Raw genomic sequence first — 18,432 nt, forward strand, 5'->3', positions numbered from 1 at the left:
CATCAGTCCATCACACAGGCATTCATTCACACAACTCTACAATGATTAGAGTACAACTGACAAACTTCCTTTGCAATATACATTTTAAAAAACAAGTAACAGTATTTTTATCGATACCAAAATTGTACAGTTATGATTTAAAAATTGCTGATCTTCGTGATCTATGTATACATTTAATAAGTAAAGTTTAACAAATATTAAAATTTTTATTCAAATGGTAGTGTGACTGTCATAAGGATTGCAAATATCATTATTGTTAAAAAAGAAAATATATATATCAAAACATGATAAAAATTGAGACTGGTGACAACAGAACAAAATTGTTATTCTATTTTCAACTGCACAGTTAGTTTTTCCTTGTTGAGTTGACATGGTAACAGACAATGGAAACAAATCCACACATCAAATAATTACAAAATCACAATTTATAGGCAAAAAGTTGAAGAAATGGTTTCCCGATAGAATCTACGAAAGGTCAGTGATAGCTTGATCAATTAATTCATCCATCAGCCATTTCAACATCACGACGTTTGAAGTCTTGAACACTTGCCTGAAAAGTTGCCAGAACATGCTCACATACACTGTTAAGGTCTTTCAGCCCTTTTTTCAACACATCGGTCCCTAGTTCACCGTGAGTTTGTATTCTGAAGTTAATTTTACTTTCTGAGGGGTGGGGAACACTATATCCGCAGAACTGAACTTCGGGGTTCTTCATAACCATGTACCTCAGCGAATTCCCGAGAGTGTGGTCTTCATTGTGAAAAACAAATGTTTTGCAGGTCTCGTCCAACGATCCTGCAGAATCTACAACTTCTAAACGCTTTTTATTTGACTGTTCGTTGGTTTCCATCGTTTTTCACCATCCACGTGGGAAATATTATTGTTTTTATATTTTCTGAATCCCGAGCCCGATCTATTATTCTTAAAATTAGCTCACCTGGACAATTTTCAACAGAGTAGCGTAAAGAATATTAAATTGGTAATGTCTCATTTATAATATTTATTACGACCCAGGCAGTTAAGGTTCTTATTTCATTTACATTTCGCTGAATATTGTACAGTATACTCGGTTGAAATAGTGAATACTTTGCTATATATTTGTGATTTGTTATAACTGAGTAATAAATTCGATATAGTACAGAATAAGTATACAAATTCCTTATAAACATGTGCATTAAATGTGTATACTAGTATTTAGACATATAATTAAAAATTTATTTATTTTTTAGAAAACTTAAAACAATAGGACTGACTCAGAATTGAAAAATATATGTGACAATAAATTGAATTTCATTTCAACAATTTTGACAATCGCTAATGCTAACAATTTTAAACAATTTGCAATAAAAAGGACTTCCACCTCAATGGGGCTCAACATCAGTTTGCTATATCCACAATTTATCATAAAGTAAACCTGGTTTTGTATAAACTGTAAATTTACAAGAATTTTCACTATTTTTTACATGTAGCACATGCTATGATTACTACGCGACGCAGCCAATACGTACTGGGTTTTAGTTATGCTATAAGACACGCCCATTTAGTGTTGTTCAGCTTTTTATGAAATTATTGGGTTATAGGCTTCAAAATTGATTTGTAATGTTATCACAGACAAAGGCTGTAGAAAAAATATAAATATTGAATTATATGTTTTATCAAATATGAAGTATAAAACTAAAGTCAACATATTTTACTTATTTACAGTTATTATAATAATTTTCATCGTATGAAACCCACGGTCAGTGGGTCAGTACATCAATGTAAGAGGAGCTAGACCGACCGTGGGTTTCCGAAGATGAATAAGATTATCCATAACAGTTTCACTGTATAAGTATGCAACAATAATTTAAATAATAAATTATAACAATTCTTTACAAATAATGGAGAAAATACTCTGCAATGATATATGATTTTAACAAAAAACACTTCCTTCAAATTTTATGATTTATTTTTCTTCAAAATAATCATTTAATGATTTATAATCCACCTTTCGGACATTTAAAAATAATGAACTGTTGATTTTGTGACAGGGTATACTGGTTCCCTGTCCTCAGTCTAGATGCTGCCAGAACCAGTCCAGGATGTTAATGCAGCTATCTGCACTAGCTTCCACTGTTTGTATGGGATGACTGTTGTCTGAATACCCAATCAACCTGATGACAAAGACAACAACAAATAGAAAAGATTTAAGAAAAAAAAAGAAATGGCATCCATTTAGTCTGCTATAAAGTACTTGTGTAATTAGTATATATGAAAGGAAATATCCTAACTTCACCTAAAAACTAATATCTTTCATTGAAAGGATCAAGAAATAAAGTGATCGTGTGAATAAAACTATTTTGAATACATGTACTATCATGCATTTACATAAATACACTGAAAGAAAAAAAACCTGTTAATTAATTGATTTAAAAATTTGAAAATGAACAGCAGTCAAGTCAGTTTAAAATAAAAAACAGAACTTCTTTAAAATGAATATCATGTTACATGTATTATAAACATTTCCAGATTATTTATTTTTGAAAAAACCCTCATCAGGAATAAAAAAAAAAACACCTTTACTATCCCTCTCTCTTGAACTTTTTTGTTTGTGCTCTTATAAACTTCACAACAATATCTAAATATTTAAGAAATAAGCAGCAATTTAAAAAGTTCACGCGGATATGAAGTTGGTTGGTCACGTGAACAAATCCTGTGAAGCTCGAAGGGCTTCTCAGTAGATTTGATCCCGTACCAACCAACTTCATATCCCTGTGAACTTTTTAACATTGCTCTTTATTACTTAGTTATATTACGTTTGAAAAAGACAAATTGTTCAGAATTGTTAAAATTACCGAGATGTTATGTTTACAATAATCAAAGTGACTAGCGTTAAGCGCGTGCTTATAATCATTGTGACGTCACGAAAAACTTCATACAGAATTGAACGTTTTTCGCTATTCTATAGGTTCATATAAGGAAACATATTTGCAAATGTAAATATATCCATATATCTTGTATTTATGCTGAAAGTGTAACAGAAATTTACTTTACATATATTTGAGAGCTGTTAGTCTTGATATACTTCCATACTACTGTGCTAATAGGTACATTTATAATTTCTATATGTGCCTGACCTAGCTTTTTTATTCCTGGCCCTGAGTTTTTTGTAGTACTCCTCTCCCTGTTTGGGGGGAACTCTTGCATCCTCTAGCCCCAGCATAATCAGAATAGGCGTTTCTACCTACAACATATATACAGTACGTAGTAAAAATGGACTCGGTCTCTATGTATACTGCTGTTATTGGCTCTTTAAGGTTTAAAATTGTAAAATAGAAATTTTTATTTTTCTGTGCAGCAGTTAAAAAACCTATTTGTTTTTTAACAAATAGCATCATAAAAGCATGTACAAACTTATGAACTTTGATTTAAATTCTGCAAACAAACAGTGTTATAATATAAATTTCAGTTTACCTTGTCTACATACTGCATAGGGGATTTGTTCCACATGTCTGTTAGTGTTTCTCCAGTGGTTAGGCTACTGTGTGTGAAGTCAAACCCTGCTTCCACATAGCACCTAAATAGTTAAACATTAAAGCAAAAAAAACCTAAAAGGTTGGAGCACTCTCTGATAAAAAAAAGAAAAGAAAAAGACATTGCCTCTATTCATCAATAAATGAGCTTCCTTATCTCCCCTAAGGCCAAATAAAAGTTATTTTTTGATTCTCATCCCCGCCTGCCCCTCGGAATGTGTCCTGCCCCTATGTATTTTATCCTGGAATAAAAAAAAATTGTGTAGATAAAAATTTTGGGGAAAAAATTTCAGACTCGGTATACAAAAAAATAAAATTTTAATGGCTGCTTAACAAGTGGACTATTGTTTGATTATCATAATGATACAAATGTCCTCATGCATTAACAGTTAATTAGAAAACATGAAATTAAAATATGGTTTGTGTACTTATATTTGTAATAACAGTTTAGAACAATAGAGAAATCGTTATTTCTAGAATATGAGCGGTGAAACAGATGTTTCAAAAAAATAAAATCCAACCACCCGCCCCATATTTTTGGCAAGTCAGGATGAGAATCTAAATATTAGATTTATGTCGCCAAAAATAGTGAATTACCAGTAATACGAAGAGAAAACTAAAGATTTCAGTACTACACATATTATTGAGAGAGAGAGAGAGAGAGAGAGAGAGAGAGAGAGAGAGAGAGAGAGAGAGAGAGAGAGAGAGAGAGAGATGTTAACCAGGACAATGAAAGAATAAAGTCTACACTCTATCAGTCTTACCAGTCAGGAATATCTGTGGTGGCTACCATACCTGTTATAAGAAATACACAGAAAATGTATGAGTGTTGTTAGTACAATGTAACATGAGTGTCCAAGCATACCTGTTAACCATCCAGTATTGCGCAGGAGACTCCCGCAAAACGGCCTAAAAATCTAAGATCTCCCGCATCCAACCTATTCCTCGCGCGGGAGACAAATTTCTCCCGCAATTGTATTTGTCTTCCCCATACCCCCCCCCCCCCCAATTCTGAATCTTTACATGCAAATTTCAACAACCAAGTAATCTTCAGTTTTTCTGGTCAAAGTTTGATTGTAAGGGGGAATAGATCAATTTTCACATTTTGAACTAAACTTGGAAAATTTGAGATATTCCCATTATCAAAACAGCAATAAAATCAATACATATATATATTAAGCATTTGACTTGAAACAGCGAAACGAAACGTTCATACGAAACATATTTTGCCTTACCTTTAATAGTCCAATAATCTACATTTTAGGAAATTCATTGTTATCTAAAACAAATAAATATGACAGAAAGGTATTGGATTAAACTGACCTGCAATATTTGTTACTGGATTTCTACAGCATGCTGCCTTATAAAACCCCTGAAATAAAAATTGTTACATTTAAAGATTTAAAACTTTACTGATCTAAAAAGGATGAGCCACTCCATGGCACTCCATTGGCTATTTTCTAATTAAAATAAAAAATTAAAGCTTCTTGATCTGCATACATGTAAGAGGAAAAGAATCTGCTGCAGCAGCTACAAAAAAAAATCTGCAACAACTAATTTGATACTACATTCAACACTTACTGGATATTGACCAATCAAATGAGTTGTTAAGAATCCTCCATGGGACCCTCCAAAGACTGCGACTTTATTCTCATCAATCTGATCCAATTTGATTACACTCTCAGCGACTTCCTTTTAAAATAATGAGAACATATTTAGAACATATGTGAACATGTTTTTTGAGAAAGATTAGAAATAATTAGTAATTACATTAATTATAGATTATGGAAGACAAATACAAAATGAAATATCAAGATTGTTTAAATCATTAATTAATTAATTTTCCAATCAACATGTCTTTATAGATATCCAAATACTCATGTATCGTACAAGTATTAATCTTATTTTTTTATCTTGTCAAATGATTTATATTTGTATATATAACAATTCAATGAATTTTGGAAAACTAGATTTTTTTATTTTAATTTGAATATACATGCTATACAATAATGATCATCCCCCTTTAATATACACTGTATACAAAATATATACAAGTTAAATGCTGCTGCATACATAGTGATATATTGAGAAGGGGGATAACTCAATTTTTTTATTTCAATTTCCAAAAATCTGAGTTATTTCCCTTTTTAAAAAAATAAAGAATTCTACTATAGATGTTAATGATACTGTGTACTGTACCTGGCAATCCTTGACATCCTGGTCCCCCACTCTCCCTGGCAGGGAGTGTACACTGTCATCTCCATACCCAGTGGAACCTCTGTAGTTAACTATCAACAACAAATCAAAGGCCGGAACGGCCACAAAGGCGTCGAGCTGACATTTTCTTTTATATAGATTGATAAAATGATATCAATAATTTGAATTTTTGTACTAATAGTCGTATATCAAATAATACATATTAGAATTAAAAAAAGTAAATAATTTATGTTTTGCGGTCTTTAAAAACAAAAATCACTATATTTCCATATATAATAGGTTGTGATGCGTTTATAATACAATAACTCATCATAGTTACAAAAATCAAAGAAATTTCAAAGTTAAAATTTTTTTTTATTTTCTTTCTGCTTTAAACAGTCTTTGAACAATTTTCAAGGTGAATACATTGATTACAGTGTGTCTCTAATTATAATAATAAAACATACTTTTATTTATTTCAATTCCCGTTTGAAACAAGATTACCTATGGTATGGTTGTTTATTTTGCTCGACCAAACCGACTGCATTATCGTGTTTATTTATTGCAACAAAATCACTAGATACGTTTATCGCTTACATTTATTTTGGAGGCCGTGCCCGATAACAAATAAATTTACATATCAAATTTTATTTCTATCGGGCACGGTCTCCAGTTATAATGTAATCGATAAACTAAAATAATATTTAGTAATGTTTACACCTTTTGTACTCATCCGCCATTCTTGAATAGGCAAATTTATACTTATGCAAAGAGTTATCAATAACCAGGGAGGCAAGGTTGGAATTTTTGTACACAATGTAGTTGAATAAATGGAATAAAAATCTTGTAATACGTTTAATATTATAAGGAACTTATTTTTTTGTGCGCATTTAAAAGGCGGTGCAGTGCATGAAATTTTGGACGATTGCCAATCCAGACGATCGCTAGAAGGCTGCCGAGCATTAGCTCGACGCCTTAAAAAACCACTAAGTGATATACTGTGGTTTTTCAAAGCCTCAAAATTATTTCAAATTGTAATAAATGACTAGTTTTTCAGGCCTAAAAATTTCTAAATATGATGTTGAAGCAATTTTTTGGCAATATTTAAAAGACCAAATAAGTTAACTAAATTTGAGATATTTGAATTTTTTTTATATAGATATTCCCATTTTCAGGATAATAATTACATGTAGCAGCAATTAACACAATTAATGCCCCCTGGTAGATGAGTAACTACGGTAATCTTAAATATTTTAATTTTTTGGGGGGGGGAGGGGGGGCAAATTCATCTAACATAAACTTTCATGAATTGTACAAACCAATGGTTAACTGCACAGGGACCAAGCCTGTTTTAACATTAATTTCAATGTAACCATAAACAAATTAACCATCAGATCTTCCTAAAATTTTAGAATATGAATTGTTAAGCTATGAACTATAATTAATATCTTTTTTCCTATAGACCAATGCACACTTTAAAAAAGTCCCTTAGCCGCTACCTTTGTGGAAAAACCCATATTTTCTCAAAGTATACTATAGCCTTTGCAGTTTAGTTGATGTTTTTGACATCATGCACTTCTGGGTTTTTTTTAATGAAAACAATTTTAAATGTACTTACCATAAACCATTGCAAAGCCACTGAGCATGAAGACAGCCGGGAGAAGTAGAAAGTCAGTTGTGTGAACTGCATGTGGACCACCTGTATGTAACGTAAGAAAAAGTTCAGATCAGAAATTATGAACCCCAACAAGGAGTATGACACATACATGTACCGGGAACAACATATAAATAAACATGTACATCAAACCCAATTATTATTAAAAATGTGGATGCGAGATTTACCATTTTTAACTTAAGTTTTAAATTTTTTAACTGAACATGTGGGGGGTATTTTACATGGTTTGAAGCTTATCGCATATAAACTAGTGTACATTTATCACCTTTAAAGTAAACCTGAAGTATTTGCATGTATATAATTGACAATGCTCTTCAGTTGACAAGTCAATTTTAAAGACATGTTATTATAGTTACTTGTAATGTCCAGATGATTTCATGGTTTAGTGGTTTTAAAAAATATTTTTAGGTCAGATTAAAATCATAATTTTGTTTACATATATATTGAGAGAGAGAGAGAGGCCCTACCATGTGGAAAAACAATAAGGGGACATTTCTTTTGCTCAGCATCTTTAGGTATAGCAAGAATTGCTTCATACTCATTGACACCTGTAAATGAAAACACATGTACATAAACACTGCAACTTAATGAAAACCATTTAATGTAAGTACAGACCAAAATAAACAAGATATCTGTGAGCCAATGCTCACTAGTGATACCCCCGCTCTGATGTGAATATGCAAAATAAGCAAAGTGGACATTTAACAGAAAGCTGGCATCCGATTGGTACAGAAATATATCCCACAATATGGCATGCCTAAACAAATACTGTGTAAAAATTTCAAGCATCTGCCATAAATAGTTGCTGAGAAATCTTTGACTGAAGTTTGTTTAAAAAATTTTTGCTAAAAATAAACAAAGTCATCATTTAACAGGAAGTTGCACCCAATTGGTACAAAAATATATCCCACGATATGGCATGCCTATACAAATACTGTGTAAAAATTTCAAGCACCTGCGATAAACAGTTGCTGAGAATTCTTTGACAAAAATTTGTTTGAAAATTTTTTCTAAAAATAAACAAAGTCGTCATTTAAAAGGGAGTTGACATCCGATTGGTACAAAAATATAACCCACAATATGGCATGCCATAACAAATAGTGTGTTAAAATTTCAAGCATCTGCCATAAATAGTTGCTGAGAAATCTTTGACGAAAATTTGTTTGAAAATTTTGGTTAAAAAATAAGCAAAGTCGTCATTTAACACGAAGTTGACGTCCGATTGGTACAAAAATATATCCTACGATATGGCAAGCCTTAACAAACACTGTGTAAAAATTTCAAGCATCTGCGATAAATAGTTGCTGAGATAAATGCGACAGAAATTTTTGTTACGGACGGACAGACAGACAGACAGACAGACACACATGGTTAAAACAGTATACCCCCTCTCCTTCGGAGCGGGGGTATAATCAATGCTTAATTTCTAAGACAATACCACAACAAGTCAAGCACTGCAGCATTGATTATTTCTATTGGCATATTGTAAAGGGGAATAACTCTTTATTTTCAATTTCAGTTAAAAGCAGAAAATGGAGTTATTCCCCTTTACATGTCTACCAAAAAATAATTGAAATTTTTTGACCCGCAAAAGTCCAAGAAATCAAAGATTAATTTTTTGCATAGCGAGCTACCAAACGTTGGGTGTGGTCGACTGGTCGGCTGGAATTTGAGAATCTTAAAGCTGATGTCCAGAGGGGGCTCTGGGTCATCAAGGGGAAGAAACTCTGCTGATGACTCATTTCCACTTTCTGGAAGTTGACTTATACTCTACAAGCAAAAAAAAAATACAGGGAAATAAGAAAATTATTATACAGTATAACATGGTTAAAGGAAGAGGCGTGTGCAAGTGATTTTGATTTATTACTTATTTTCATAATATTTGATGAGTTAACAATACAACAATAACACATTGTATTGGAACTTATTATGCAGTGTTAATTCTTTAATAGTTGTGTATTTGTTGTAACCACATCATGTTATATGTTCACTTGTATTGTGTGGGGCTTAGATTTTACATTATAAAAAAGACAGCCTAGATTTGGATACAGTTACATGTATAAAGCACAATAAGATAAATTTAGATGAAGTACTTACAAAGTATGGCTGTTGGTTGATGCTGGATCGAATGACCAACATCCTGTCTTGGTGAATATCTGTGATTTTGAGACAGCCTCCAGACTCTGTGATAGAGAAAGAAAAAAAATCATTGTTACACAAATATTTATATGGCACAATAAATATTCAAAAAAAAAATATGACTGATAAGGCTAAAAACTTTTTTTGTTTTGTTTCTCAGACAAAGCTGGATCACCTCAAATGCTGCCTCATTATATTTTATTGCCGTATTGAAAGTGGGAATAACCCAATTCATAAATTTTAGCTGATTAATAAAAATGTGAAAGTTAAATCTTTCTAGTTTGAAAATCTTGCAAAAAAAAATATGATAATTGTCTGCTGCCTTGTATTTTAAGTTTCATTGCCTCAGAAACTAAAATTATTTTTTTTTTGGCCTAAAACACACAGATACTAACTGCACAGGATCGGTGTGATCTTCTTGGTCTCTGTATCTATCACCAGGATTCCCTATTGAAAAAAAAAATTGTGTAATTTTTTTAAATATATACATTACTTATGTTCCGTGACACCTGCAAATATATTGCACATAATTTTAAATACAGTACTACATCTTCCCAAATGGGAGAGATTCACTGTGATATAGTAAATCTTAATATGTTTACCACTTGATGCCGCCAAACGCTTTCAAATACGACACGTTTCCCATCTGCTGCCCAGCATCGCTGAGGTAACGAATAGCTGTATATTCCTGGGAACTCATCCCCTAAGCATTAAAGTATTCAATAGATTAAAGCATTGATACCTTGTGCAAATTTCTGTCATAAAATTGGTGAAAATAAAAAATTCCTGATAAGTAATTATCGTTGTTACTTTTAACATGTACATGATAGTTAAGAAAAAAATTGAATTTACAGAAAAATGGACTAATTTTATACCTTTTGGATTTTTCACTACATCCACTAAAACTGTATTTGTCCCTGATTTCATGTCATACTGCACAGTAAAAAAATGGTAGGTTATAAGGGTGTTTTACACTGTAAAATGATCATTTAATGTTACAAATACCTAGTTTCTATAATCCTTAATTATCATGGCAGGTATAAATTTACAAACAACAATTTCAGATAAGAAGAGGCAGATAAAAGACAAACAAACAATTCAGATGAGGAAAAGAATTGAGGCAAAGAGATACATGTACCTTAGTCATTCTCACAAATACAAATGGTGTGAGAGAGAGAGAGAGAGAGAGAGAGAGCGTACCATCATCAGTCTGGCACACTGGTAATGAGGGCCTCCCACTTGGTTGTCCAGATAAATCAGCTTTGTCCCGTCAGGACTTAGGTTTGGCAATGAGCTGGCTCTGCTTTCATCGCTCAGTTGTTCTGTAAGTTACATGAATTAAACATATCATATACCAGTACAGTCAAATTAATTATTCCGATTAATCACATTACAAGTTTTCCTTGTATAGATGTAAAAAAAAAAATCTACCTACTTATGTTTGATGTTTTGGAGTCCCACAGATAAATTGCTGATCTAAAATTTGATATTGAAAAATAATTGAAGATGTACGTGTTAGATTAATAGTCCCAGAACATAATTATGTTGCAAAACTAAATAGTACAAACCAGAACTGTCCTAATGGGACTAATACCGATGGAAGGCTAATTTCAAATGGGACAAATAATTGAATAATAAAGGTTTGGAACACATACAAATAAAAAAAATCCTAGAATTGTAAAAAAAAATTAGTTAACAAAAAAATATTAAAATCAAATTTGTCAGAATTTCACTGTAATTACACATTTATAACAGTAATACATTTACAAATTTATGTATCTGATGATATTTTTTTTTATTTAATTGTTTTAAAGAAAAAACAACAAAATGACAATAACCCCTCCCTTTGCAGTAAATGGAAATACCGATAGCCAAGCAATGCTCTTCTGTTGATAAAACTTTGAATATCTTTCTAATAAGAGTCTTGACAGATGCAATTAGTTGTTTCAAATTTTCCTCACTTTTTCCTATGGTACAATGGAACTCCATATCAGAAAATTGATCCCATAGGACTATGATTTTCTTTGATGAGCTTGTTAAATATTTAATAAACTCCCAAAACATTACCATAATTACCATACTATGTAGAAATATGTAAAAAAGAATATTTAATATTACAAACAATTCTAAAATTGCCAAAACACTACAATCATATTCAGTAATTTTGAATTCATTTAAATCAATGCCCTATAGGGTCACAAATTTAAACAACTTCTAAAAATAGTTAACTTCTATATTAATAATGATATTATTTATTTCCTTATAATGATAGAAACTTTTGGTTTACATGAAACAGTTTTAAAATAGCCCCAAAACCACCGCCCATTTTAGAGATTATCAATTTTCCCTAAACACATGCTCCATCTAAAGCATGGCTCAGATAATGGCCCCTTTGGGACAAATTAATTCAGCCACCTTTGTCTTTGATGTTCTTATTAGCTCCTAAGAATTTATCATTGACAAACAAAAATGTTGCATTGTCAGTTCATAGAATACCTATAAAAAATAAATTTAGTTATAAGACATAAAGACAAAAAACCTCCATCTGGATGTATTTATATAAATATATTTTAGAGTGTTTTTTAAAATACTATTATTAATTAATAAAATCTGTAAGGATTAATTACCTCCCTTACTTTTCAACATCAGAGTACAATAAATAGAATAAGGAAAATGAAAACTGTCGTAAAATCATTAAATCTTGTCTGATCTTTAAAAAAACTGCATGTGCACATCTTCAGATGGTGATCAACATATATACAAATTTTCAGACTGTTCCATGCAGTAGTAAAAAATTCTATAGGGGGGACAAAGTTGCGTCTCCAGACAGACGGACAGACGGACGGACAATATACCCCCCCAGACAAAAACAAATTGAACCTTGAGCAGTAAACTTTCACCTTTGCTATTTCACAAACTGGTATATAAGTACAACAAGATATAATTCAAGCTATTGGGCTAGGTGAGTAAAAATTCTTTAAAAATAACTTGCGGTCTGATTGGACAATAGACTAGGCCCAGTCTGTATGGTTCATGCTTCCATCCCACAAATATTATTCCCCCATCAGGAGTCCAGATCGCCTAAAAAAAAAATCATATACAGAACGTGAAACATGGTTACAGTAAATTTTACACTCTCAAAACAAATTTACAGTTACAGCAAAGTCAGTTGCAGTACCCTTCATTTTATTTCAAAACATATAAACTTAAGTTAATAAGGTATGTTTAAAATGTCCTCGTCACTTCGCAATAAATGTTATTTACTGTACACACCAATCAGTGATCAAACTTTACATAAAATAAAAACTCACAATCTGCAAATACACAGGCAACAGTTTCTGTAGAAATTTTGAATGCGAATGGGGAAATAAATAGTTGTTTTGTAAATTTTACTATGACAAAACATTTTGCGAACTCTTTATTTATGCAAAAATAAAAAATAAAATAATAAATTTAATCATCTGCTTTGCAATCTCAATTTTGAATTAACAATTTACTGTGATACCTGTCCAATAGAGAGATCCTCGGGAATGGTGTCCAGTGTATTTATATCCCCGCTGTTTAGGTCCAGGATGTTAAGAGCCAGCTTGTGCTTGCCTACTAACTGTTCTCCCCAGTCTTGCTTAAAATCATGCTCATGGCCCTGTATTTAAAACAATTTAGAAGAATTCTTCACTAAATACTTGATGGGTTCACCTAATGGCAAAATGTGGATGTGTATGTAAACTATGAGTAAAATAAAGTTGACATAAAAAAATATCGTGTATACCATATTTTACTGTATTTGTATGTATAACAGTTACAAATGACTCACTGCTAAATCAAGAATGGTCCTGTATTTAAAACAATTCAGTAGAATTCTTAACTAAATACTGGATTGGGTTCACCTATAATGGCAAAATGTGGATGTGTTTGACTAGGAAAAAATTATAGCTGATGTTAAAAATTATTTTGTATACTACATGTATATTGTACAGTATGTGTAACAGTTGCAGTTGTAAACCATGAATGGTACAAATCAAAGGTTTAAGTTGTTTCTGATGTTGTTTCCCATTCGAAGTAGGATTTGAAATTTAAGAGCTGGGACATTTCTACTGGCTTTAAAGTATCTTGCAAGATGAGAGATATTCTAGTCCTCTCAATTTTCCATGCAACTTTTGGGTAGTGCTGTGGTCATAAAAGTTAAAAAGGCTACCAAAGATTATGACTGATTAGTGCTGAAAAAGTTTCCCTTTCTCATTGGAGGAAAAAAAACAACGAAAAGTATGACAAGGTGGCCAGCCATCAGTAAATATATTTGAAACTGGCTGTAGGTTTACAATAGAGACTTATTCCAACGGAGCAAGTTCGAATTTAGCAATTTTCCAAAAATAAAAATGATATATTTTTTAAAATAAATATCTTTTATAAGACCCACTCTGATTGGCTGTTCCTCCTCTGGCTTATCAGCTTTTTTGGTGTCGAAGTACGAGGCCATCTTGGGGGTCTTCCTCTCTGACACATACAGCAGCTTGGTCTCATCCTTGGACCAGTGTAGACACCCAAACTGACCTGAGAGAAGCAGTGCTTAGAGACTTTAATAGCAAATATTTATACATTTTCCAGTGTCTTTGCCTGTGATAACACTACATATCGATTTTGTATTACCGGTATATAACCAATAACTTCCAAGTGACGCCGAATTGAGGCGCCAGCAAGGTTTGCTTATTTAGATTTAAATGTTTAATCGTACAATGTCTTAAAATTATATAAATATAAGTAATAAGGAATCATTCTTTGAATATTATGAGGTGATAATTCCGGTCGGAGCTTGATCAAATCTATCATAAAGCCCTTCGGGCTTTAGTGGATTTGATCATGCCCTGACCAAAATTATCACCTTATAATACTCAAAGAATGATTCCTTATTACTTAAATAAATACTATAAACCTGCGAGTAATTTTCGCAAAATTCCGAGAGCCTCATTGTTGTGAATATTTTGCTTAGCACAGACCAGTATTTGCCATATAGTTGTAATGAAAAAAAGGTGTGGATATGGTTTGGTCGTACAAATTAGTCGCCGTGAACCAGTTTATATAAGGTTTACTGCAAAATAAATTCGTTGCGAATAATAGATGGTTAAAAGTACTTTAAAATCATTAAGATTCCTGGTGGATCAGTTTTTAAGGACTTTATTGGTTTCTCTCACTAATTAAATTCAATGAATTTACATCCTCTGCAGATTTTGAAGCTGATCTACATTTATTATCTATAGAAATAAATACCCAACATTATGTTTCAAAGAACCTGAGAAAAAAACTGGCGATCCATGAAAATTGCATGCCCCCAAACAAATTAAGATAATTCCACAATGATAAGACCTGTTAGAAATTTTGGGTTACTCTTTCACATTTTCTCTAGACAAACTATTTTAATAACACTTCTTCACTCTGAAAGATTTTTCACTCTGGCTGTCTAACTTTTGTCGGACAATATATTTCAAATTGTTTTATTGTTGTTGTTTTTAATTTACCCACTGAAAATGAGGGAGAATTGATGTAATGTGCAAAAAAATTTAAACAGCTATGAAAATGTCCTGTATACAGTAGTAAATCTGTACATTTGTAATTATTATACCACAACAATGGATTGCTCATACTAATAGGTTGATATTGTGATATATTATAAACCATTACCATCCTTGGTGCATATCTTCCCATGCTTTTCTTTACTAAGAACATCATACTGTTTTATCTTCTTACAATGATTCCAAATCTGATGGGGGAAAAAAAACCTTAAACATTCAAATATAAAATCATGTTTTTAAAAAGAAAAAAGAAACACAGCAAAGCAAAAGGCAAAGTATATTCAAATGGAAGGGAATTTTTTTTAAAGAAACATGTACTTATATAGGGCACTTTCCATTAACGTTTCCTCTCCAGCGACGTAATCGGGAAACGGTGACGTTAATGGAACAGTTGGTAACGTCACAATGCTCTAACGAGGACGATTGCAGCTTAAAACTGATATTTATCTCAAAATTTGGTCCAGACATATTGGCTATTTGCAGTTTTAATGTTTTTCGATGTGACGTAGGACAAATTGTAGTTTTGGAAATACTGGTTTTGTAGAATACATTACATCCTTGATGCCATATTGTCTCCTTATCGGCAACGGTATATTGTGTTGCCACAATCGCTCGCCAGCGACACACGTTTCAGCAATCGGCGACGAAGGCAACACCGGCATATCCGGCGATGCCGGTTAAATGGAAACACCCATAGCTTACAAATGAGTTGTGAATTATTGAAAATATAACCATATACACCATACTCCTTACCTCAATAAACTGCTTTTCTTCCCCTCCTTTTTTGGGTGTGAATTTCCTAATGATAGCATTGAATTTCCCCGATGGTGCCTCCTCATTATACATGCTTTAGAAAACAAAAATATTTCACTGATCAATTTTAGTTGAAAGAAATTTTTTTTCTTTGATGCAGATCACAAACTTGAAGTGTGTTTTATATGTGGTTGTGTACACATGCATCTGAAAAAAGTAGAATGAACAACTTTTGTTCATTAAATTCCGTTACATATATAAACCTGCCAGCTATGTAACTTTTGAGTGAAAAGAAAATTGAAACACCAGACTGACATCCAATCAATGAGCAAATATTTCTGTTAATGCAGGAATAATATTTTGTTTATTCAACTTTGAAGCATGTACAGAATTGAATGCATTTTATTACAGGTGACTCTCGATGGCTCGAAGTCCATTGGTCCGAGAAAAACCTTCAAGGGATTAAGAGATTGAGTTTTCTAGAGTTCAGAATTTTCCCTGTTGACCGACATCTCATTTCGTGTTACCTGTAGTTTACATGATAATGTTTTGTTTGATAATCTTCTACCTAGCACTTACTTACATGTTACTATCAGTTGATGATATTTTCCTGTGATTCACTTCAAATTTGCCCGCACTGCTCTCACTGACCAGGTATATTTTAGTGAACTTGACCTTTTCCAATCTGTCAAGGTCACTCTGGTTCCAGACAGAGTTGATGGACATCTGGTTCTGAATGCCATTGTAAGAAAACCAGGCGACCAACGGGTCTGGATGGGAAACCAGACGTTTGTAGACTTCAACAGCAGATGTCAGCTGCAAGAAATGAAACTCTATTTTATTCTTCTTATAACAACCTAAAATAACCATGACATGCTGTAGATATCAATGGGATTAAATTTTATACATTTAACTACAACAATTTGTAGATTCCTAAATATAATAGCAGACGTCTGCTCCCAATCTAATCAAAATTAAAACTGACATCAATCGATCCACTCCCTTGTTTTCGATACGTCGCGAAGTATTGAAAACCGGGAAGCAGATGGAAGTTCTAATTTTAACTAGATTGTGTCAGCTGCAAGAAATGAAACTTATGCAACCTCATATTTTTTTTTTTCGAACAAACAAAGTAGTTATAACCTAGTGGTTGAAGTTTCTGTTACATATTCCCCCATTTGTAATTGTGTGTTACTGTTAGGGTGTTATGAGCATGCAGGCCTAGATGATAAATCATGACATTGCATAGTTACATATCATTATTTCCTTATAATGCATGAATGCTCATGTACTCTTACTGCAAGGCATTTGTCAACGAGATCAACAATTAATGTGCCCTACACTTAGCTCCAATTTGTTGCCTTTCCGTCATGTTCATGTTCAAATGAAACCTTAAGTTTTAAATCTTTGTCTCTATATGTATATTGAATTAATAGAAATTTGAAAAATAAAATCTATATTTTTCCTAAATTAGTTTTCCTTTCTTTATAATCATTTTTCTCATTTGCCCAAAAAAGGGTGGATTTGGTCTGCTTGTGATATGTACGTCCTAAATGAAAAATAAAATTATAGTTTAAAAATTGGACATTTTAAATTTTGCCTAAAAAATGTAAATATATATACATGTGTATATAAATTTCTAGAACCCTTAATTTGACTGTATTTGATCCCCTATGTACAGACCCTGCATTCACGACAACTTGGGTAATGCTGTTTTGCAGGACAGGTGAAAAAAGATAACAATTGCCTGTAGGCGTGCGGTATAAAACAAGAAACATGTGTATGTCGACATACTATTTTCAGATTTTTTTCAACAGAATCCCTGCAACAATGTTAAACAGAAATATCTGCACTGTTTTAACTTTAAAAAATCTAGAGAATTGCGTAAATAAGAATAAATATTACCTTTGCATTCATTTCTGAACACTTGTATCGGTGGTCCTTGAGAACTCACAAGACTATCATTTCATACAGTATCTGGCCGTCAAAATGAAAGTGAAAGTTAAACGAATTATATCTTGAACAAGTTGGCTAGATATCAAATATGGCAGCCAGAAAGTGACTTTTTCAGTTTTCCATCATATTTCATTATTTGCTCAAATAGTATCTATTCTTAAGATGAACACGCTTTCCAGCATTACCGTATGTGACTTACATGTAGTATCTTAGAAAGTAATATGTTTTACGGTGTAACCGTTTGGAGGGCGAAGCCAATATCAATGGGGCTAGATATGCCCTTTCATTATCTCTGGCCTGTCATCAGCTGTTCATTTCTTATACAACCCCTGCTATGCTATAGTCTGTCCCAAGCTACTGTTTCCATCACATGTTGACAATTTTTATGGAAACATACACAGCTAAAAGAAATACAATTGAAATCCTTCATTAATTAAAATTCGTCGCTTTTTTTCACAGGAACGAAAAACTGACTTCTTATGGAGATTTTATAATTATCTTTTTCATTTTGGAAGTTTCTTGGAACACCTCACACAATTTTCAAATGCTATCATCCAGATCTTATTTTATATTATTTGCTTTACAAATATATCCATAGATTTTTATTTTAACAGCCGCTTTTTTTAGGCGAACA

At 32.3% G+C, this 18,432-nt stretch overlaps 1 protein-coding gene across 1 annotated transcript; it reads right to left on the reverse strand.

Annotated features, from left to right (window-relative positions):
* Positions 1-1,930: 1,930 nt before the first annotated feature.
* On the reverse strand, positions 1,931-17,906 carry LOC105329391 (acylamino-acid-releasing enzyme). The gene is made up of 23 exons (XM_066081860.1): positions 17,748-17,906; positions 16,426-16,658; positions 15,843-15,936; positions 15,199-15,277; positions 13,940-14,073; positions 13,028-13,165; positions 12,515-12,603; positions 10,958-10,998; positions 10,723-10,844; positions 10,398-10,455; positions 10,125-10,225; positions 9,918-9,969; positions 9,481-9,566; positions 9,018-9,153; positions 7,851-7,931; positions 7,327-7,407; positions 5,712-5,800; positions 5,094-5,204; positions 4,836-4,884; positions 4,277-4,307; positions 3,454-3,556; positions 3,117-3,223; positions 1,931-2,153 (listed from the first exon to the last, which is right to left on the reverse strand). The coding sequence occupies exons 1-23, from the start codon at positions 17,757-17,759 to the stop codon at positions 2,051-2,053; spliced, it is 2,130 nt and encodes a 709-aa protein (XP_065937932.1). The 5' UTR covers positions 17,760-17,906; the 3' UTR covers positions 1,931-2,050.
* Between the last annotated feature and the right edge of the window lie 526 nt (positions 17,907-18,432).

This window comes from Magallana gigas, chromosome 4, assembly GCF_963853765.1.
Source record: "Magallana gigas chromosome 4, xbMagGiga1.1, whole genome shotgun sequence".
NCBI classification, from domain to species: domain Eukaryota; kingdom Metazoa; phylum Mollusca; class Bivalvia; order Ostreida; family Ostreidae; genus Magallana; species Magallana gigas.